Consider the following 23,335-nt stretch of genomic DNA (forward strand, 5'->3'; position numbering starts at 1 on the left):
CATGCACTGTTGATAGTGTCCATCTAAGTTCAGGCTCCAGGAAGGATCTGACAGTCCGTCAGTGTCCACCTTACCCAGCTGCAAGCTGGTTTCACCACCAGCATCTTCAGCCCAGAGCTCTGGCCCGAGACGCCACCACCCGCATCCCCGTGTGGACGTCACCCGAGTCTTGCCCGCCTGCACCAGCTCCGAAACCGAACATCCCTCAACAGCCCTTGTCTGCTGGCTCCTCCATCTTCTCCCCGTGGAGGGACCACTCCGTCCCCCCAGCATGAAAACACGACCGTCTCCAACAACCCAGCGTTTTACAGTGAGGCAGGCAGACAGACACCAGAGGGTGGTTCCCCACACTCAAAAACTCCAGTATTACCGGTCATATGATTCAAGGGTTTATTAAGTCATACATGCAAACATACTGCTAATCGCGTTAGCAAAAGGTCAATGTAAAAACACTCCACAATTCTGCAACTGTCAATTTAAAAAATTTTGTTCTAGTGGTTGAAAGGTCCAAGCTCGTATTCTTGCCAGTGAGTAAGTTGTACAGAACTTCGTTAGCACGAGCACGGGGTTGGCGGAACCTCACAGACCCCAAGGAACATCGTTAGGGCAAGGAGAGGAAGCGTGTGCACGCGGTGAGGCGAGAGGGGTCAGTGTTGTTACTCACGGGGCAGTGTCAGTCATCTGGCCAGGGACGCTGAGGCTCACAGTTGAGGAATATCTGAACTATCTTGAAAACCATAACGCTGCAACACATGGTTTTTATACCTAGTTACTAGAAAACTAAGGAAAGCACTTGTTAGCTTTGAATAAAGCAACATGAAAACAGGAGTGCACTTTTACTAACCTACAAAAAAATTTTCTAATGCATATTCAGAAAGATTTTATAATACAAGGAGGCATATTGCTCATTAAGAATGGGTTCTATAAGAAAAGCACTTACTAAGTTAGCAACTATGAGGATGACCAGGTCAAAGATGGATTAAATGCCCAATTTCAGAAGGGGTGGGCAGGTTTAAGGAAAAGGAAAAGCTTAAGAAAACACTCACTGATAATACCGACCTTTCTTCTTCATCTACCGCATTTGACAGAAATTAACCTTTTAAAACTTTTACCCGTGATGCTTTTAATAGTTTTAATGATTACGTGTACAATGTAGTGTAAATTAATCTCCACATTTTGTCAAAATACTGTCTCCATTCTTTGATCACAAGTGTTCCACACACTCCACCCCAGGGCACCCACGGACAGAGCAGAACACTCCATCACAGGGAGCACGGGATGAGAGTTCTGTTCAGAATCTCACAAAAGCTAAAACACTAACTCGTTTTAAAAAATCTCACTACAAAATCAAAAAGACTGATCCGAAGAGTGAGCTGCTGGCTCGTGCGCTCTGACGTACAGTACAGTGTTAGGGAGTGAACGGGGGCAGCTGCCGGGACTCGTTACGTGCAGCGTTTCAGGAAGGAGGCTGTGCGCGCTCTTCTCGCCTGAAACTCGTCAGCGAGGGTCTGCACCTCCCGCCTCCAAAGCTACAGTCTCTTCCAGACAAAGGTCTTCCCACAGCTTGGCGCTCAGCGTTCTTAGCCCAACAATGCAACTTAGTTCACAAGGTATTTTGGCAACTCTGAGCAAGAATAGGGGCTTTGAAAAATAAGGCTTTAAGGAAGCTTGTCATTTTAGGGCTGAACTTTAATAGAATGTGAAAGTTTGAACTCTTACACTTTAAACAAACAAAACCTAGAAATTACTGATTGGTTCAAAACGGTTTTATGGAAAAACTAATCTGTAACAAAAACTTGGCATTGAGTGCGAAGGCTCCACCGTTTGAGCAAAGCAAACAAAGGGTCCTGGGGGCGGGCGGGGGGGGGGGGGGCGGACGTTCACAAGAGCAGGCACTTCCTCTTCCGCTTCTTGACGGGGGGCGGGCAGAGAACCGCCCGGATCGCCTCATCAAACACTGTCTTGAGGCCCCGCTGCGTGAGCGCCGAGCACTCCAGGTATTTGACGGCACCTGTGGGAAACACAGCCTCACCCTGGGATCGGGGCGCGGTGGCTCCCCCTCCCCACCCTGTGCACCGAGGGCCCTGCTTGGCCCGGTTGATCCCCGAAGGCAGGCCAGACCCTGGGGCCACTGCCCAGGTGGAACTCCAGCCTCCACCACGAAAATAAAAACGGGGGAAGCGTGCGTGACAATGGGGTCTCATACCAATCTCCTTGGCCATGGCCAAGCCCTGCGGGTAGGTGATGGGCGTCAGCTTCTTCTCCTTCAGCTTCTCGATCGTATCTTTATCGTCCCTCAGGTCAAGTTTCGTCCCCACCAGGATGATGGGTGTGTTGGGACAGTGGTGTCGCACTTCAGGGTACCACTAGGTGCCGAGACAGGAGCGAGTCACCACTCTCCTTCAGGAACCCCCTCGTCTGAACTACACCGCACAGGGCCCACCTGTGCCCACTACCCGCTCCATCACTGCATCCCCTCCACCCGGCTCACCGCTCCAGAATCACCGCCTGGCTGTGGCGTGACGAGCAGCCTGGGCCTCGGGACCCACGACCCCCCTGGACAGCTCTACTCAGTGAGAGCAGGGAGGACCGCCCCCAGCCACCTGGTTTCCAGTAAGACGACCGGAGTTCCTAAGTCATCGCAAAATCCCCCTCGCATTCAAACGATGAGCACACAGATATCCCAACCCAGGCCTCAGCTCTGCTGCTGAGATCCCCCACCAGACACGCCCCTGGGCCCACCTGAAGGGCCTCACACCCCCCAGCTTCACTCAGCTCATGAAACATGCCAGCGTATGAAGTATGGACATTTTTACTACACCAACTCCAAAGTGCTTCATTATTCTCACAAGGAGCACAGCACTTCTGAATCAGACCCTGAATCTTCAGCACACAGCGTGCTCAAGGCATACACCTAAAAAGCCTATTACCTATATCAAAATCTGCCTAAGCAGTAGAATTAAGTAACTGAAAGTTTCTATACTTTTTAATATTTCTTCCCAAGACTGACATTATGTAACTGAATATTTTCCTAAAAAATCCCACTTACCTTTGCACGAACATTTTCAAATGATGCAGGACTCACAAGAGAAAAGCAAATTAAGAATACATCCTATAAAAAGAAAACACAAGGAGCTGTTGGGAAGAGTCCACAGCGAGCAAGGCGCTTTGTTTCTCAGTGCAGCTGGGGGCGGACCACGAGCCCAGGGCACAGGTGGCACACAGTGGCCGGGACCCTGCCCCCGACACCCCCTAGTGTGGCCAGCCCCCCGGACCAGAACCAGCACGTGAAGCGGCTGTCACAGGGAGAAGGGGAGCGGGGATGGAATACGCTCAGTTCCCCAGTTACGCTACACAGCGACATCCGATCCAGACTCCAGGAGGCTCTGCCCCACCCTCCCCACTCCCAAGGGAATTAACAAGGCGCTCAGTTACTACACAGGGACAAGGTCAAGTGGCAGGGTCCTACACCAATATTTCTATTAAAAACATTAGCTACAAATGGCACGCTTTTCACTAAGCTCCCTACCAGAATGTTCACAAGGTCACAGGGTTCCAGTTAAACTGCTTCTTACAAACTGCCGTCCGCCCTGGCACCAAAGCCAGGCGCCCCTCGGGGAGGAGGACAGTCTGGGGCGGAGGCGGCGTCTCGCTGGCGGTCAGAGCTCCTGAGGCCAAGCACGGCCTCTGGAGAACCTGGAGTGAATCGTGGAAGGGCCAAAACTTGGGACGATCCTGGCGCTCCAGTGCTCAGCACTCCACACTCCCACTGTGGGGGGCGCAGGTCTGATCCCTGGTCAGGGAACGAAGACCCCGCATGTCGCATGGCTCCCCAAAAAGTGAAATTTAAGTATCTACCTAAATGCCTAAGAGTTTCTAACAACGGCGGGTTTATGAGACATTTCCCTGGAAAGCTATGCTACGTGGTGAATGGACAGTCCCCATGCTAACGCCTCCTTCTCATCCAGTTGACCTCTTGCACCTGAAGGGAAGGAAGAGCATCCCACAGCAGCTTCTCATCAATGACACTGAAAGGCCAGCGCATGCACCAGCGTGTCCGAGAATCACCAACACCCGGGCTGATCACGACACCCCCAAGCAGGGACAGGTGAGCTCCCCAGCACGCAGCCGCGCCCCACAGGCCCCGCACCGGACACCAAAGTGGGAGGAAGGAAGGAGCGCCCGCCGTGGGTGAGTCGTGCTCCTGCCAAGCACTGAGGCTGGGTGAGCCGCAGGGGTGCCCTGCACGACACCCCGCCTGGCCCTCGGGAGGGGCAGGAGGCAGTTCCCGGACTGCTGGACTGCAGCCAGAAGGCAGGCTGTCCTGCAAACCCCCCACCTTGAGTAGATCAAACAAAGCACTCAAGGAATGTGAGGCTCAACAGGAAATCCTGGGAAAACTAAGTGACCCGAGAGAACAGGCAAAGCTTGAGGCTGAAGTCGATCCAAAGTTTTACATACGGCAATCGGCTTGTCTTTGCCCCTGGAAGGTATTTCCTTACCATACGTTTCTCCAACCTAGTAATGCACGAGAACTTTGTTTGAGTTTAGTAAAAAGCGAGAAGAAAGCCAATATAACCCACTACCTATTCTTCATCGAATCCTGTCTCGACCCTCCCAAGGGACCTAAAGCACATGTTGATCCAGCGCACCCGTGACGCCAGGCGCTGCTGAATCACTCCATCGCCCTGGCCCACGGGGCACAAGGAGGTGCTCAGGAAGGTCAGAGACGGGGGAGACCCAGGGCAGGAAATCCTGGGCGGGGGGGACACACAGAGAGGTGCCCACCAAGCCCTGGCTTCTGCTCAGTGTGAAAGGGGCATCCTTCCCTCAACAAGGGCGCCCGTGGGCGACCGCACACCCTCCAAGCTCCCAGGCCAGGTTCTCAGACACGAGCCCAGCTGAAGCCAGCAGGAGAGGCACCCATCTGCACAGGAGGCCTCCCGGCCAGGACACTATCCCAGAAGGTGGCTGGATCTGAGGGACGCAACCTCGCACGGTGCAGCTCAAACCCAGGGACCTGCTCTGCTCAAAGAACAGCTCTTCTGTCCCAAGCACGTGGCGGGCCCGCCCGGAAGTGACCGTGCTGCCAGTGTTTGTCACCAGCTTTCAACTCACTCCTCTGTTCCCGTAAAAACGGAAAGACTTGCTCTCCAGCAAAGAACCTGGAATTCTTGAATCAAAAGAAAGGTAGCTGAGACAACTATTGTCATTTCATCTCCCCTCGGCTTCTCTGATTTACCATCTAGAGTGAACGTCAGTTTCTCTCACTATCCTGATTTACTCTATGGGCTCTTTCGGAAGCCTGGTCTTCGCAAAGCCTGGACGTGATGCCAAAGCTTCGCAATGACGCGGGGACTCACGAGGTCGGCCCCCAACACTCGGTGTCAAAACACCCTCTGCCACATCTGCCCTACCCTCTCCCACTCTTCAGAACATCTTTCTGATGGAGGAGAGATGCCTTCCGTCCTACATTAGTTAACAGGATGCCATCCGCCTGCTCCTTCCTCCTTCCTTTTTCTGCCTGCAGCCCAAACACGGCTGGAAGAAAGCCCAGCGCTTCAGACAACTAAGGCTCAAGCGTCCCGCTGGCCCTTCCGAGTGGGTCAGAGCAGAGTCGAGGATGAGCCAGAGACAGGCCTACAAGACGAACAGCCAAACCAGAGACCGGGTGTCGTTTATACCAAGTTCAGAGGTTTCTCTTTGCCAAGACAAAATCCAGTGCCAGGCTGCCACTTCCAGGGCCAGCTCCCCCTGGCAGGACACCCAGCCCAAAGGAAGGAGACTTTTCAGCGGCTCCCCCAGTAACCAACACAACCCACTCATCCTCCGAGGAGTCAGGCAGGCCGAGCTGTAAAACGAGCTGTAAAAACGAGCTGGGGGCTCGCCCCCGGGCGCCTAAGCGGGCAGGTCACACACTGCGGTGCAGGCATCCTTAGGAAGTGGTCCACCGCCCTCCTGAGGCGGACGTGGGAGGTCCAAGTCCAGGCCCCAGGAGGACAACACCCACTTGGATTTCAGGCCCCACTCGCTAAAGCTTGATCCCATTGGTCACTGACCTAGTGTGCTCAGCACACACAGTGCGAATCTTGCCAGATCACCCTGGACTCACTGCGAGTGGCTGCCTCCGAGAAAGAGGCCACACCCGTCCCTGGACCTCCTGAGTCACAGGAGGCAATTCTCCTTTCTCAGAAGTGACCTGCCACCTTCCAGATGGATCCAGTTGATTGAGGTTCCTACTCTACCCCTGGAGAAGGAAATGGCAACCACTCCATGGACGGAGGAGTCTGGCAGGCTATGTAGTTTGTGTGGTCGCAAGAGTCAGACATGACTCAGCAACTAAACCAGCCAAGCAGCTTACTCTACCACTCACTGCAAATCCCACTGAAATCTGGACTCAGCAAGGAGCCACTTGGTATAGAGTAGTTCGCTAAATGTACTGAAGAATTCAAACTTTTTTGGTGATTACTGGCTCATTTTTAACAGATAATCACAGTTCACTTTTACCCACAGATTATCTGAAAAGCCAGCCAGTTCAAGCCGCCCAGTTTATGGTTTTGATCTTTGCTGACCACTGTTCGCAGAACTCAAAGAAAGGACAATCAGCAAAAATCTATAGGTCGAAGAAACTGTCCTTGACGATTCCTCTAGCAGAAAAGCAAGTGGAAAAGACAATGACTTCTGCTTGGAAACAGCCATATTTCAAACACAAAAAAACAAGCTTTGGGTAGATTAGAATGAATTCATTCTTTTCACTCACACTCACTCCTCAGAACAAAGGGATACTTAAATCAGTCTTGAGGCGGAGGCCGGCCCTCTGAGGGACGTCTCCCTGACCCTGAGCCCTCGGAAGACTGCGTGTTGCAGCTTCCCTCATCCGGACACACCTGGGAACCAAGGGGGCCTCCGGCTCCACCAGCCCAGCTGCACAAGCACAGAGAGGAACCCAACGGCAGAGACACACGCCCAGGACCATCCCAAGGGCTCCACCTGCACCTCACCCAAGCCTGCGAGGGAACAGGGTGGGGTTCGAGGTGGAGACACCCGCCCCAACACAGGCGGAGGGGGCAGAGGGCAGGGTCTGAAACCCAGGAATTTGCTGAACTGCCTCTGTGCAAACTGCCCCAACCAGGTAGCCACAAAGTTGTCTTAAAAAGCACTTTTAACACAAAGGCGAGACATGTAACAAGCTGGAAATAGCACAAGACAACTGCTTATTTAGAGAAAACTGGCTTCAGACCACACGTCCACCAGCTTACTGGCCTAACTGTGAGCAGCCCGGTAATAGAGACCAGCTAGTTAGCTGATGTGCAGGCAAGGCCAAGCTAACAGCTGTCAGGCCGGACACGTTATAAAACTGCAACTTCCACTTAAGAAGATTTAGGTTCTAAAGCTGCAAAAATATATTTTATAGAAAAACAGTATTAAATCGATAGGGTTACTTACTAACTTGATCTAAAAAAGCCTTCATCTTCACTGCTTAATTTGATTCTGTGGTACAAAACTGTCACAAAGCAAACTAATCGGGAAGCTAACTGTTCTTAAAACAGTTTTGCCAAAACAAAACAGCACCTATTTTGCATGGCTGTGCCAAAACGACACGGAAGAACATACACTGCACACCACCAGAGTCAATACTAAGGACACTAAAAGCGCACAGACAAGCAGGCAAAGCCCCGATTTGTATCCAGGCAGATACTACTGAAGCAATTCAATGTTATTTGTTACTACTCGGCATACCCAAAAGATGGCAATATAAGCAAATCGAGAAGTGGTATGAATTAATGAAACCGTCAGGACGTTTAAAGGACACTCTACAATCAGTCAGGCTCCTTACTGTCTGCGGGTAGGACAGGGGGCGTAATCGGTCATAATCTTCTTGTCCGGCTGTGTCCCACAAGCCCAGATTCACGGGTTTTCCATCCACCATGACATTGGCAGAGTAGTTGTCAAAGCTGCGGAACAGAGGGAAAACAGTTAACCTCCAGCCAGGAGCCAGGCACCCCTGGGACACAGCAGCGCCAGACGGCCAGGATGCCCGGCCCCACCAGCAGGTACGCAGGGGAGGGAAATGGGAGCTGGGGTGTGAGGGCACGAGCTACTGAATTCAACCAGGACAGGTCTCTCTCTGTTGGCATCAGAAACCTGCCTGCCCATGATGAAGAAAATGCTGAGGTCTCTCCCCAGGAAGAAGCTGAAGTATCCAAACCCCACGGGCTGGGTGTTCTGTGCACACGCAAGTCGCCCTCAGTCAGGGGCACCCAGCAGGGCTGCACTGGCCCTGTTTCCAGAACACCTCCTGCACCCCTGACCTGGGTGGAGGCTGGTCCCCAGCTGAGCCTTGGTAATCCACCCTATGACCTGTGTGGAGGGTCAGATCCGAGAAGCTGTTGGGTACACACATGGGTTTAAATTAATTTAAGGCTGCTACACACAAATGAATTACCTATAATAGGAGGAGGCCCAGAAAGCCTATACGCTGACAGGGAGAAATAAGGAGGACATTAAAAAATTATGCTGAGTGCCATGAGTTCACTGACACCTGGCATTGCAAGGTAAACCGGGGCACGTGCCAAGCAGAATGCAATATGTTAGCCTTTAAAGTCAAGTCCCAGAATTGATTTTCACACACTTAAGACTAAAACTTAGGATCTTACTACACTGTGACAGCAAAGTCATGGTCTGAGTAGGTTTCAATGTGATTTATACAAGTTCACGACCAAACCAGCTTTCATACAGAAAAGGTCTCATATGCTATACTTCTACTTCAGTGAGAAGATGAACCATTATTCAATAAGTGGTACAAAAATGGTAAAAGAATCTGCAAAAAAGAATCAGGTGCTTGCCTCTTACCATACATACCAAAAAATAAATTCCAAGTGAATGAAAGATAAAAACTAGAGCGATAAAAACCTTGGGGGGAGGGGAAACGAGGGAGTATTTTTTCATAAGACATTAAACTCAGGGAAGAGGGAGAATGGCATATTTATATAAAAACGCAGAGAATACTGAGTTCTAAGACAAGTGAGAGACAGGGATGAGTATTTTTCATACACAGAAGTTCCATCAGTACAGAGAATTTCCAGTGGGAAAACAAGCAAGAGATCTGGACAGGCAACTCACAGAAGATTACGCATGGACAGGAAACAACAAGGTTTCAACCTCACCGGTGACCAGAAATGCAAATAACGCGGTCACTGTTTTCAGCCCATGTTCACCACAGTAGGTAGGAAAGGGCTGTTTCCGTCACCGCTGCTCAAAGTGACAGCATCTGGAATAGCAACCGTGTGGCATCTACTGAAACTGAAAACATCCCATTCCTTCTGATTTGCCACAGTTCCTCCAACAAGCCATCACGTGTGCACAAAGACGCGTGCAGTCATGTTTGCACAGCACTGTTTGCAAGTGGCCAGAGTCGGGCCCACCACAGGACCTCAGAGTCATCGGCAGCTCCACCTACACGTGCAGACGAGGGAAGTCCCCACCACAAATTCTGGACAGTGTGATGCCACTTGCACGCACGCACACACACACGCACACGTGCACACACACACAGGATGCTTAGGCCGAGTGCACACACGCATGCACGCACGCGCTCGCACACACACACACACGGGACGCTTAGGCCGAGTGCACGCACACACACACATACACGGGACGCTTAGGCCGAGTGCACATACGCACGAACGCACGCGCGCACACGCACGCACACACACACACACACACACAGGACGCTTAGGCCGAGTGCACGCACACACACACATACACGGGACGCTTAGGCCGAGTGCACATACGCACGAACGCACGCGCGCACACGCACGCACACACACACACACACGGGACGCTTAGGCCGAGTGCACGCACGCACACACATACACGGGACGCTTAGGCCGAGTGCACACACACACACACATACACGGGACGCTTAGGCCGAGTGCACGCACACACACACATACACGGGACGCTTAGGCCGAGTGCACATACGCACGAACGCACGCGCGCACACGCACGCACACACACGGGACGCTTAGGCCGAGTGCGCGCACACACACACAGACACACAGACACACACACACACACGGGACGCTTAGGCCGAGTGCGCACACACACGCACACACACACACACGGGACGCTTAGGCCGAGTGTGCGCGCGCGCGCGCGCACACACACACACACACACACACACACACACACACACACACACACACACACACACACACACACACACACACACACACACACACACACACACACACACACACACACACACACACACACACACACACACACACACACACACACACACACACACACACACACACGGGACGCTTAGGCCGAGTGCGGTGCTACGGAGGTAAGTGCCGCGGGAATAGAGCACCTCCGCCCCAGCGGGCAGTGAGGACCCTGGCTCCAGCCCAGGCGCAGCCTCGGAAGCTCCCTGGTGACCATCAGCAGAGAGGCCCTTTTCTGTCCCCACTCGAGTCTGCTGCCAAAAAGGGACCCAGAAGCTCAGCAGCTGGTCCTCCCATCCGCCCCCGCAGCCTACACCCACCACACACAGCCACACCCCCCACATACAGCCACACCCCACACACACAGCCCCACACGCCCTGGTTTCAATTCCAAAGCCCAAAAGTCAACAATGACATGTAACCGTTTGGACTGCTCGCCAGAAAAGGCCAATTAAACCATAATGGACCTTTTGTTCCAGTTCCTTGACCCTTTACACAGAAAGCCACTTATCCGAAACTCTTACACTATCCAGTCTCTGAACTTCAAAGGTGGTTTAACTTTCATTTCCTAAATATCTAAAAATCAATTAGAAAAGCTGTGTGCTTTGTCATCATGCAGAAACTATATAAAAAAAGAAAAAGTTATTTTTTTAAAGTCCAAATATCTTATAATTAGACCTCAGTGACTGAGGGGGAAATTAACCACTTCACTTAAGGATTCAGAAAGGCAGAGCAGAGGAAAGGTCAATGGAATAATTAAAAAAAAAAACAAACACATTATCACGGACGAGTTAATCCCAGGTTAACTCAGGATACTTACACAGTGGGGATATATTCTCCAGGAAATGCATTGGTAGTGTAACTGATCAGGAGGCAAGTCTTACCCACAGCTCTGTAGAGACAGGGGGGGAAAAAAAATGATGTAAGTTCCTTAGTCAAGATAAGTGCAATCTCAGCTTTCATTATTCAGTGAAAATAACTTACAGAAAAATCAGGAAGTATACATCAAATATTAAAGCATTAAAGAAAACAGTTTCTAAGACCTTTAATACTATTTTTATCCTGAAATTTAAAGCAAACAAACTGGAACTACTCAGAAAGGCCAAGTCTGGAGGCTTCGCGTTGTTTTCAGTTCCAGGTATTTGCACTGGTGGTTGAGAAAAGTTGTTGGAAAGCACAAGGTTCAAGAGGAACGGTATTTTTAAATGGGAAGTCTTGGGAATTCCCTGGTGGTCCAGTGGCTAAGACTCCGAGCTGCCACTGCAGAGGGCCCGGGTTCGATCCTTGGTCAGAGAACTAGATCCCAGATGCTGCAGCTGCCACATCCCACAGCTGAAGACGCTGTGTGCCGAAACGAAGACCTGCTGCAGCCAAATAAATCAATACAAAAATAAAAAAAATGAAAAAATAAAAAATAAACAGGTCTCTTCTGCGAACACCTCTAGAAGGCTTTCATCAAGAATCTGCAAATCTACCCTCAAGTTATCCGATGAATACTAACTTGCAGACACAGCTGTCCTCTCAAACGTCCACTGTCTGCTGCCTCTGAGGGGCGGCTCAAACCCACCACCTCAAGCCTTCCCTCTGGCCATCCGAGAGGCCAGGTCTCTAAGGAGAGCGCTTCACCCACACCACACACCACAGCACCGCCTGCTAATTCATCCGCATTCCTGTGCCTCCTCCCCACCCCCACCCTCAAATCGCACCATAAACTTTCGGAGCAAGCAGTCAATACACTATGCTCCAGACAGATTAATGAACGGCTCAGGGACGGTGGAGTCAATCTCCCAAACAGCTGTGAAGAGATCTAGCAGAGAAAAGCGCAGGAACACAGGAGGGCCTCCCACACACAACTGCAAGCCCGCACGGGGCCCCAGGGCTGTGAGGAAGGCCTCCCGACCACTTGAAAGGGGAATGCCCTGGTCGGGAAGACCTTCTGAAGGAGGCAATGGCACCCCACTCCAGTAACCTTGCCTGGGAAATCCCACGGAGAGAGGAGCCTGGCGGGCTACAGTCCACGGGGCGGGGGGGGGGGGGGGAGGTCGCAAAAGAGTAGCACACGTGGTAGCAACTGAACAGCAACATCACCTGGACGCTAAGTTGATCGCCGCACCACTAGCCAGCAGGTGTGTGCCTGCTAAGTCGCTCAGTCGTGTCCGACTCTTGTGCCCCCATGGACTGTAGCCCACCAGGCTCCTCGATCCATGGGATTCTCCAGGCAAGGATACTGGAGTGGGTGGCCATGCCCTCCTCCAGACCCAGGGATCAAACCCGTCGGCTCCTGCACTGCAGGTGGCTTCTTAACCACTGAGCCACTGCAGATACCTGGCCGACACACAGTCTCCAAACTGTACAACACTCCCACGGTGGCTTTGCAGGCTTCTCAGAGTCCCGGGCCTCACTCACCAACAAGTGCTCTCACAGGCCCGGCTCCCTGCGCTCCTCTGTGGCTCACCAAGGCCACGAGATACACTGGCGTGCAGGAGTCCTAAGACTTTGCTGTTCAATCTCGACTAGTATCAATTAGGACAACCATAAGGAAGTTAAGTGCTTTCTTCTTTTCCTTACACTCTTAGCTTAAGGCAAAAACCTCTCAACAAGGGCAGATTACAGGCCCAGGCGGTCCTGCCAATACTTGCTTTACTCATAACATTACTAAGGCTAAACAAAAGCTGGAACTCCCCCACCCCAAAGACCTCACAGTCAAACATGACATCATCAGGGGCTTCTGTCCAACTCCTAAAGGCTTTCTAAACAGAAATGACTCACTGGCCATACATTTTGTTAAAAGCTTAGAGTGTTAAAAAAATAAAAAAGAACTCCAATGAGTAGGAGTCTGAGATTCACAGTCACTGCCCGGATGTGTGACCCACAGGCAACTCTACCACTTACTGGCTGAATTTTTTAAGTTTCAGCTTCCTTATGCCTTGGTTTCCTCAGCTGGTGGCTCAGATGGTAAAGCGTCTGCCTACAATGTGGGAAACCTGGGTTCGATCCCTGGGTCGGGAAGATCCTCTGGAGAAGGAAATGGCAGCCCACTCCAGTACCCTTGCCTGGAAAATCCCATGGACGGAGGAGAGTGGTAGGCTACAGTCCATGGGGTCGCAAAGAGTCGGACACTACTGAGCGACTTCACGACTTCACTTTCCTCAGCTGTAAGATGGATGCAAAACTACCGACCTCAGCCCAAAACTACTGTGAGCACTGATTCAATTTCAGCTACACAAACCAACCGCATGGTATGCCAGGAAGTATACTAGGTGCTAAAGATAGTGTCATGAACAGGATCTCATGGGACTTAGGCAGTTTTAGTAAGCTAAAAAATGAAACACGTGTTCCTTACATAACATTTTAGATGTGATAAGTGTTGTTAAAGATGTTCTGGAAATGTACAGCGCAGGGATCCAACCTTGTCTTGGGGGCAGAGGAGGCTGCAACAATCACTCAGGCTGATGAGTGGGGCACGAAGGGAGGAACATTCTAGGTAAAAGCAACAGCATGTGGGGAGGCCCGGACTGCAGGAAGTCCAGTAAAGCTGAAGGATGAAGAACGAAGGGGGAAGTAGCAGAGGGAAATCTGAGGAGGCTGTCATTTCTTCTCGAGACCTGGAACTTGATCCTACTTGGGAAGTGACAGATTTTTAGTTGCCAAGAAATCATTAGATTTGCATTTTCAGAAGAAGCCTCTCTGGGCAGTGTGGGAAGAGGACTCAAGAAGCTGAGACTGGGGGCAGAAAACAAGGAAGCAGCTGCCGCTGTGTTCCAGGAACCGATGCTGTGGCCTGGACCACGGCGGGGGTTTTAGGGTGCAGAGGAGCGGGCTGTTCAGAGAGCTACCAGGACGGGAGGCAGGATAAACACAGCTCGGCCAGGGGCTGCAGTGGTAGCTGAGGAAGAGAGCGCACTTTAAGGCTATGAAGAGTGAGTATCTTTTCAAAACTGCAAGTGCTGTTGTGTAAAAATGTTAATAGTCACCACCTCTTAATGTCAAAGGGAAGCAACTCCGAAGGTTTTAAATGCTGCATTAAAAGCATTCAGTTTCACTTCTAGATCCCTCCTAAGGCTCTGTTATGTATGAGGAACAAAGCCATCACTACAAACACCAATTGTTTTAAATACGCCAAAATTCCTTTTCCTGAAACTTGATCTTCAGCTGAAGCTTCATCTTTCGAAAGGCTCAACAGTAAAGGACCCCAAGGTACTGGTATCACCTGATAGTAACTGGAGATTTTATTACCAATCATCCTTTAGATATAAACGTGCATTCTCTAAGAAAATTAGTAAAGTATCAAGTTCTGACTTTTAAATAAGTACATGTCAAATTTTTGATTTAAATGTTTACTTAATTTTAAAAACAGACAAAAAGAGAAAGAAAAGGGTTATTTACCTCCCATTAGTGTTTATTCAATCCTGTTAAACACACTCCACAAATAAATGCTACAAGCTACAGGCCACAGTCAACGGCGGCTCTAGATAAGAGTCCCACTTCTTCCGCAGGAAGAATGGGAGCAGCACCTGGTTAGCCTTTGACTGGACACTGCTGTGGGATTTCTGGAAGCTACTATTTACTTAGGAACTTCCAATTTTATACATATAACCACTCAGTTCACTCACTTTTTAGTCCCCTCCCCCCCTTTTTTTTCTTTTTAATCTTTAGAAAATGCTGTGACTCCAGAACGGGAGCATGAGTCTGCCAGGAGAATGTTCACATGAGCGCTCTTCTCAAATTTAAGTAGTTTACTCATTTGTGATAAATAATCACAACTGCTACTAGCTCTTCTACTGGCTAAAAAGTTGACAAAGTAGATAGAACATACTTATCTCCAGGTTCTAAGTGACAGCAAGTCACCACAACATTTTAATCTAACGGGAACTGAGCACATTTAAGCATGTGAAATCAACAAATCTGGAAACACTGGCAATTTCCTCCCATTAAAATAGGGATGGACTATCCCTGGTGGCCCAGTGGTTAGGACTTGGCTTCCACTGCCGGGTGGCACAAGTTCCATCCCTGATCCGGGAACTAAGATCCTCACATGCTGCCTGGAACAGCCAAACAAAACAAAACAAAACAAAACAAAAAGAAACTCAAAAACAAGAAGATTCTGCATCGCATTTAAAAAAAAAACAAAACACCCACTGGTCTCTCCGTAGGACAGAAAAACCAGATTTCTCCAGTGACTACTGTAAACCTAAATAAGGAACCTGTATTGCTGCCTGAAAGTACCTAGATCTTTTCCCCCAGTTTTATTGAGGCATAACTGACACACAGCACTACGTAAGTTTAAGGTGTTCAATTTCTATACATCAGGAAATGACTACCACAGTAGGTTTAGTGAACATCCATCATCTCTTAATGACCCAGCATAAAAGAAATAGAAAATTTTTTCCTTTTGATGGAAACTCTTAGGATTTATTCTCTCAAGAACTTTCATCTATTAAGGTACAGCAGTGTTAATTATCATTTGCTACATTTCATCCCTAGCACTTATTTATAACAGGAAGTTTGTTCCTTCTCACCACCTTCTAATCCCCCGACCTCTAAGAATACCTAGGATCTTAAGAACAAATTAACAGAACAGGATGGATCATGAAATGATGCTAAAGCTGAAGCTCCAGTACTTTGGCCACCTCATGCGAAGAGTTGACTCAATGGAAAAGACTCTGATGCTGGGAGTGATTGGGGGCAGGAGGAGAAGGGGACGACAGAGAATGAGATGGCTGGATGGCATCACAGACTCGATGGACTTGAGTCTGAGTGAACTCCGGGAGTTGGTGACGGACAGGGAGGCCTGGCGTGCTGCGATTCATGGGGTCGAAAAGAGTCGGACACGACTGAGCGACTGACCTGAACTGAACTGAACTGAACTGAACTGAATACTTATTGCATTAGTAGAAGACCTTGAATGAAAGTCCTCTATTTATGCTGAGAAATGGGGTTTGGGGACTCTTAACACTAATCCTAAATGTATCATTACCCAAAGAGTAAGCTCAGAAGTTGTATGAATTTAACAATTTAGTGCTACCAAAACACAAAACCCTAGCTGCAATGCCCCTGACGTCCTTCCACCAACAGGAGACATCCCAACCAACTAACAGAAAGCCAGTCGTTATCACCACGGAGACTCCAAAACGTTCAGATGCTGAACACTGAAGTTACTAGAACACTCAAGGCTGAAGATGTCACCTCTCACAGAGCTTGAATCCGAAGCGGCCATTACTAGAGAATGTCCTAGAACCATCCAGCCTAACCCTGGGGTAGCTGATTACATGTGTCGGCTAAGGATGCAGAGTTCAAAATCAGGAATTCATATCTGCGGATTACCCCCATTCTTCCCAAATCAACTTCTGTTATCAAATCCTCTTAAACTATTGCCCCCAAATGGGAACAACTTCCCATGAGATACAGTGAATAGAGCAAACTGTCGGTTACAGAATCTAAGCAGTGGGTATGTGAGTGTTCAACGCATTATTCTTTCAACTTTTCCATGTTTGACCTTTTTCATATTAAGAAGTTGGAGGAAACAGTCCCATCTGGTGATATGTGCTACCTGCCCTGGGAGCAGGATTCCTGGTAAAGCACCCCCTTTGTAGGAGACTACAATTATTCGTTAGCGCTTCCTGTCGATGCAGAGGTGAGAAAGTACACAGACACAGCTGACTAATGCAAAAGGCAATATAAACAGTGGCTTTAAGGTTTCTCAAAACAGACTCCTGACACTCTTCCACTGAACCTAACCCCAAACATTTAGCTGGCATTATCACCTGAAATTAAAAAGAAAGATTATAATACAATATAATTATACCAACCAAGATCAAATACTAAACGTAGATTTGGGATAAAAATACACAAAGGCAATTCACGAAGAGCTGAAACAAACTCTTGGATCTGCCACAGCTGCTGTTCAATGAAGTGGGCAGGAGCCAGGAGTGCACATTCCTATCAAGATGACATCATGGAAGGCATTTCTCAAGCTCAACTAAAAAAATTCCTGGACAGCAATGTCTAAATTAGACACTGGGCTGGATAGACCTCTAGCGCCATCTGGAATAAAACGGGGGGGAGGGGTCAAGTCACTCACCCCCAACCCCAAATCAAACAGTCAAAAAAACCCACAATTAAAAATTCATAAATATTTGAATATGAGATGCTCTCTCACCCAAGTAAAGCTGAGTGAAAATTGAGGGACAGAGGTTCCCCTAAATTAGTCACAAAACCTGTGTTCAGAAGGACAGACTCAGGCTTCATGGAACAATTAACAGAATTAAAAAGTATCAAAACTTATCTCACATTTTATACTCAATACCAGCTGAATTGCTGTACAGAAAATAATCCATTAGAAGAATATAGGCTAATTGGTGATAATTATAATACAGTTAGGACACAGCCTTTAACCATAATTCCCAAGAATATTTTTAAAATAAGGAAGCTTGCAATTTGTGGAACCTCAACAAGTTGGCCTTCCCTGTTTAAACTGCCCCAATTGCCTGAAATTCCACAACATTAAACAACTTCTTCCCTCACAAAATTTAGATCTGCACTTTACAGCTTTTAACAGTTTTTAAACAAAATATTCCTACAAGGAATATATTTTATTCAGACAAAGGCAGAAAAAAAAATTTTGGTGGAAAAAGTATTATCTAGATTGTTCACTGAAGCAATTATTTGCTCTGTGTTCACCAATAATTTAAAGTATTGATAACACAGCTCAAGGTTTGTTTGTTTGTTTTTTTCATGAAGGTACATTTCACTTCTAATGTCAACATCAATGTTCAAACACAGTATTGAAAAACTGGCAGAGGGGTTTCCCTGGCAGCTCAGTGGTAAAGAATCCACCTGCGGACACAGAGGACAGGGTTTGATCCCTGGTCCGGGAAGATCCCGCATGCTGCGCAGAGGCTAAGCCCAGGCGCCACAACCACTGAGCCTGCGCTCTGGAGTCGAGGAGCCGCTACTGAAGCCCGAGCACCCCGACTGGAGAGCGCTCCCCCCAAAACTAGAGAATAGCCCTCAGTGCAGCAGAAGACCCAGCACAAACAAAAATAAGCAATTTTTAAAAACTGACAGAAAACTCAAGGCCACTGTTTTATGCCTAACACTCTCTTCCCAGAGCATAGCAGTACCTGAGTAATAAAAACAGCAATAATAATCAAGAAATACTGACATCTGGCACTCACTGAGCACTGGGGAGGGGCCAGGCACCTGTGAGGCACTGACTTACGATCCAGTACCTTGTTGAATCCTCACATTTCCCCGAGGCACCGCTCTTAGGGGATGTGTGATCTGCTCAGGGCTTCCCCCCAAGTGGTGAGGTGGGGATGTGACCCCACAGGAGGCATTCAACAGGTATCTGACCAGATAAACAGGCCGATGCAAACAGCAGAGACCCACAATCTGTACCTGTGATTCAGTAAGCTGACTATATCCTGTGTTTGTAGTTCTTGTATTTTTAAATCTTTCAAAGATTATATTCTAGGGTTAGATAATGGACTATCAGCGATTTGACTTTTTAAAAAACCGGCATGAATTACTGATCGTGCATTTTTTAACTTTTAAAGGAAATCCAGTTCATTTACAATGTTCCTGAGACAATGACATATGTTACACTTCAGGAGCAGAAGGACCCAAACTTCACTTAAATGCATTTAGTGATTTCACCCTTAAACCCATTAACTGAACATCCTCCCCACCCCCACCCCCGCAAAATTAAAGCTTTCTTTCAATGGGTTAAAAAAAGAACAAGCACCATACATATTTCTACGTAGAAACTTACAATTTCTGATTATCTTGACAGAAGCATGAAGTGTTAATAATCTTTCACATTTGTGAGCCTGACAAACCATACAGAGGGCATCTTTTAAAAAAAAAATCAGTTGTCTGATTGTGTTCAGGGATCTGAATTAGATACAGAAACAAGTTCAAATGTCTAATTTACAACGCTCTCAAGAAACAGAAACCGAGATCTCGTAAATTCATCCAGAGGCGTAAAAGCACCATCGACCCTAATGATAAGTTTGGGGAACAGGGATTCCACGACTCTCCAACTTTACAAGACTCCAAATAGGTGCCAGTTGCATTCTGACTTTGTTGCAACTGGTCGTAACTCTTGGAGCCTCCTTGTTAACGCTCCTCTACGCGAGCAATGCTGAGACGCAGTTTTTCTGGGATCACACTGAGATTCTTGTTCCAAGGGGAGAAAAAAACACTGCATAAGACAAGTCTTGTCTCCCTCGAGGGCCTGGATCCACCACAGACAGTAATGAAAAGAAATGCCTTGAGTCACAGGGCAGCCCGGCTCAGGGAGCCTGTTCTACGACATCCCATACCTAATGCATGAAGCAGAGACCAATTTTTTTTTTTTTTTAATGATCCCATCACGTTCAGAGAAAGGAACAGCCTTAATCACACCCAGTTCCTCCCAGCTAGAAATCCTAAAAGTTTCTCCACCTTAATAGCAACAGTCACTTTTTAAATAGTCAGAAAAGTGTCTAAGTATCAGCGGAAGGCACCCCCTGGTAAATCAGTGGAGGGTCCCCACACCAGCCCGTGCGTGCACAGACTCCTCCAATACCACCGACCAGAGGCCGCCGGGACCTACGGAAGGTCTCAATGCAGCTCGAGAGGTTAATGGGAAAGCCAAGGGAGGATTCTGTTTTTTCTTTTCTTTTTTAAAGAAAGGCAACTCCCTGAACCCACCCAATCTTCAGGCAAATGAGGGTGGGTGGCGGCGCGGGGCGAGTTCTGCCGGGCGGTCAGCGGCCCGGGAGAAAGCGGGAGGGTGGAGTTCACTTTCCCTCCCGCCGCCGATCGCCGATTCCCTCCCTCCCCCACCGAAAAGAGAGCGCGAGCGAGCCGGAACCAGGCCCGCGCCGCCGGGTCCCGAGGAGGGTGGCGCCCCGCGCCCGGGAGAGGCCCGGCCGGGCCCCCGGCGAACCCGCGGCGCCCGCCCGCCCCCGGCCCGGCGCGCGCACTCACCCGTCTCCCACCACCACACACTTGATGGCCTGCATCTGGGCCGCTCGCTGGGCCGCGGCGGCGGCGGCGGCCGGGCGCTGCGGAGAAAGGCGGCGAGCTCGGGGAGAGGCGGGCGGGCGGGCGCGCGGCTGCGGGCGGCAGGGCGCGGGGTGCCGGGGCCGCTGTCCACGCCGCCTCGCCCTCCGCCGACGGAACGCCGGAGCCCAGCGGCAGCCACCACCCAAAGCTGGGGAAAACTGCAGAGAAACAGGAAATGGCCGCTCCACTCACATCCGGCCTCCCCTCCCCCGCGCCGGCGCCGCCGCTCCCAGGCTCCGGGGCGGGGCCGCTGCCGCCCGCGCGGCTCCCGGGCTCCTCTGGGCTTCGGGGCACGCTCGGGAACGTCCGGCGACGCTCGGCCCCGGCCGCCGGCCGCGGGGCTCGCAGGGGTGGGCCTGCCGCCATCTTTGTGCGCTCGGGTGGCGGTCCTGGCCCCGCCCCGCGCCACCTGCCCGGGTTCTAGCCCCAGGAGGGCGCTGCCTCCCCCGGGCCGGTTCCCCCGGCCCCTGACCATCTCCTGGGGAGGCCGTCTGAGGGCCGGTGAAAGTGTTAGTCGCTCAGCAGTGTCTGATTGTTTGCGACTCCATGGATAGTAGCCTTCCAGGCTCCTCTTTCCATGGGATTCTCCAGGCAAGAATACTGCAGTGGGCAGCCATTCCCTTCTCCAGGGGATCTTCCCGACCCGGGGCTCGAACCCGGGGCTCCTGCATTGCAGGCAGATTCTTTATTACCTGAGCCATCAGGGAATCAAATCCGTTTATTATGTGATCCCTGTAACTTAGGTGATGACAAGGTCCTAGAAAATTTGGGAGCGTGCCATTAGTCAAAGATAACTAAATTCATTAAGCCAAAAATATGTTGAACTTTCCTCCCTTGCATATACATTTTCTAATAATTACTTTTCATGCCTTGAGCGTTTACTATTTCCTACGGCTTTGCACCAAGTTCTGGAGATAATGACCTGTTAGCAGACTGTTAAAGTGCGAATATTTTGGTATTATGTTTTGAGCAGAATTGGAAAGTCATACTGAATCATTGTTAGAACATTTTTCACGGCTGCTTACTTTTCATTCCTTTATGCACATGTGCCTGTGGCTATTTGCTTCAGTCCCTAAATCATGCCTGACTTTTTCGACCCCATGGATAGTAGTCCACCAGCCTCCTCAGTCCATGGGATTTCCCAGGCAAGAATACTGGAGTGGGTTGTTGTTTCCTTCTCAGTAGAATCCTCCGCCTTCCTGTGCCTTAATTTATCTAATTTGTCTGCTATGGGACAGTCCTGTTGTCCCTATTGATAATGAATGGTGCAATGAAGGCATTTATACAAGACTTTCTATTGTTTCGTTTCTTTAGACAGCATTCCCGAAAAAATGGAATTACTGGGCTAATAGAGGTGAATTTTTTTTTTAATCTTTTAAAATTATTTATTTATTTATTTGGATGGGCTGAGTCTTAGTTGCAGCTTGCAGAGTCACAGTTGTGGCTTGTGGGATCCAGTTCCCCTACCAGGGATCGAACCCAGGCCCCCTGCATTGGGAGTACAGAGTCATAGCCACCCCGGAAGACGCAGGTGAATGTTTTTTAAAGCTTTGACATGTGTTGCTGCCTTGTCCTCTTGCAAGATGATAACCAGTTCACACTCCTCTTACCCTCTGATAATGGATCTTCCAAGGGAGTTACTTCCAAGGATATGTCCATCTTGTAGGTCTTCTCTCACTGTAATTCATTCTGTTGTTCAGTATTACAACAATTTTTCTGACATCAGACCTTTTCAATACAAGTTTTTTTGAAGCATTTTTGTTTTGCGCTATATCAAAATAAACATGTTCCCCAAGCAAAGGGCATCTCTTCGTTGTTCATTAAGCTCCCTCTTGAAGAGGGGTTGAGGTTTCCAGGACAACTGAGTGACTGTGGCCCCTTTGCTGATAGAAATATCCAGGGAATCTGTGACAAACTTCAACAACTAAGTGTAATTACCTTCTTATCTTTAGACTAGGAGCAAGTCACAGGGTGGAGCCTCAGGTGAATAACTGAACTGAACAAATATTTCAGTGCTGTTGTTGCATAATGGACCGATAAGAAATGAACCAGGGACACATTAGACAGGATTTCAGGCCCTTTGTGCTCAGCATTCGGAATGTGGCCGAAACCTGGCCCCTGATCACCACTGCCAAATAGAAACATGGCCCCTGATCACCACTGCCAAATAGAAACATGGCCCCTGATCACCACTGCCAAATAGAAACGTGGCCCCCGTTTTGGGTGAAGTGGGAAAGTGCAGCTTTTACTGCTTTGCAAGCCAAAGGGAGCCACCCTGGAGCGGGTAGTGAGGAGTCATAGTGTTCAAAGAGCAGGGCGACCAGCTCATGGACATTCTTCTGATTGGTTGGTGATGACGTCATGGAGAGTCAGCATCATCAACCTTCTGGTTCCAACTGGTCTGGGGTCTGCGTGCTTGTGGGCAGCATGTACTTAACTTCTTCCATCTGGTGGGGATTTCAGTATCTGCCAAACAGATCAAAGGACATGGCTCAGAATGTTATCTATAGTCCTTGAGGAAGAGCTAAAGGTCCTTGGCTTTTTTTAAAGGCTGAAGTATCATTTTGTCTTACTTGACTGTTTTCTTTCTGCATTTTCTCACTTCTCTGATTAAACTTATTCTTTTTAAAAAAATTATTTTTTAAAGTTTCTGTACAGATAAAACGCAGGTAGAGGGCATGGATGTGGGTCTCTTCTGGGATAGCTTGGTTACAGAAGTAGGGTACAGGTATGGTGCTTATCAGAAGGCAAAAAAACCATAGCCATGCTGTCACGATAACAAAAAGACATTCCTCAGAGAGATGAGAGTTGAAAGATGGGTCTGGATAGAATAGGTCTTGATGGAATAAGAAGAGTTTTCCACTGAAAGAATTAAACCCACAAAATCAGAGGCTTAGGGCCATCTCCAGTCCTAATACAGAGGCATCTATGCTGCTCCAGGTCGAGAATCCTGGAAGTAATTGTGGGCTGGATTACAGGCAGAGCATGGACTTTATTCCGATAAGACATGAGTTTTTAAGCAAACGTGACACAACCACGTTGAGATAATT

General features: G+C 49.1%; 1 protein-coding gene across 1 annotated transcript; it reads right to left on the reverse strand.

Moving 5' to 3' along the window:
- Positions 1 to 376: 376 nt before the first annotated feature.
- RAC1 (Rac family small GTPase 1) lies at positions 377 to 20,323 on the reverse strand. The gene is made up of 6 exons (XM_052635821.1): positions 20,208 to 20,323; positions 11,053 to 11,124; positions 7,838 to 7,955; positions 3,050 to 3,112; positions 2,207 to 2,366; positions 377 to 2,011 (listed from the first exon to the last, which is right to left on the reverse strand). The coding sequence occupies exons 1-6, from the start codon at positions 20,240 to 20,242 to the stop codon at positions 1,881 to 1,883; spliced, it is 579 nt and encodes a 192-aa protein (XP_052491781.1). The 5' UTR covers positions 20,243 to 20,323; the 3' UTR covers positions 377 to 1,880.
- Positions 20,324 to 23,335: the final 3,012 nt, after the last annotated feature.

The sequence above is a fragment of the Budorcas taxicolor genome, chromosome 2, assembly GCF_023091745.1.
Source record: "Budorcas taxicolor isolate Tak-1 chromosome 2, Takin1.1, whole genome shotgun sequence".
NCBI classification, from domain to species: Eukaryota; Metazoa; Chordata; class Mammalia; order Artiodactyla; family Bovidae; genus Budorcas; species Budorcas taxicolor.

Excerpts from the sequence above, each read along its gene's own strand:
- RAC1 (XM_052635821.1), bottom strand. The coding sequence starts at position 20,242 with ATGCAGGCCATCAAGTGTGTGGTGGTGGGAGACGG. Across the intron at positions 11,125-20,207 it reads TGTGTGGTGGTGGGAGACGG|AGCTGTGGGTAAGACTTGCC; the intron begins GTGAGTGCGCGC and ends CTGTCTCTACAG. Across the intron at positions 2,367-3,049 it reads TTGAAAATGTTCGTGCAAAG|TGGTACCCTGAAGTGCGACA; the intron begins GTAAGTGGGATT and ends CTCGGCACCTAG.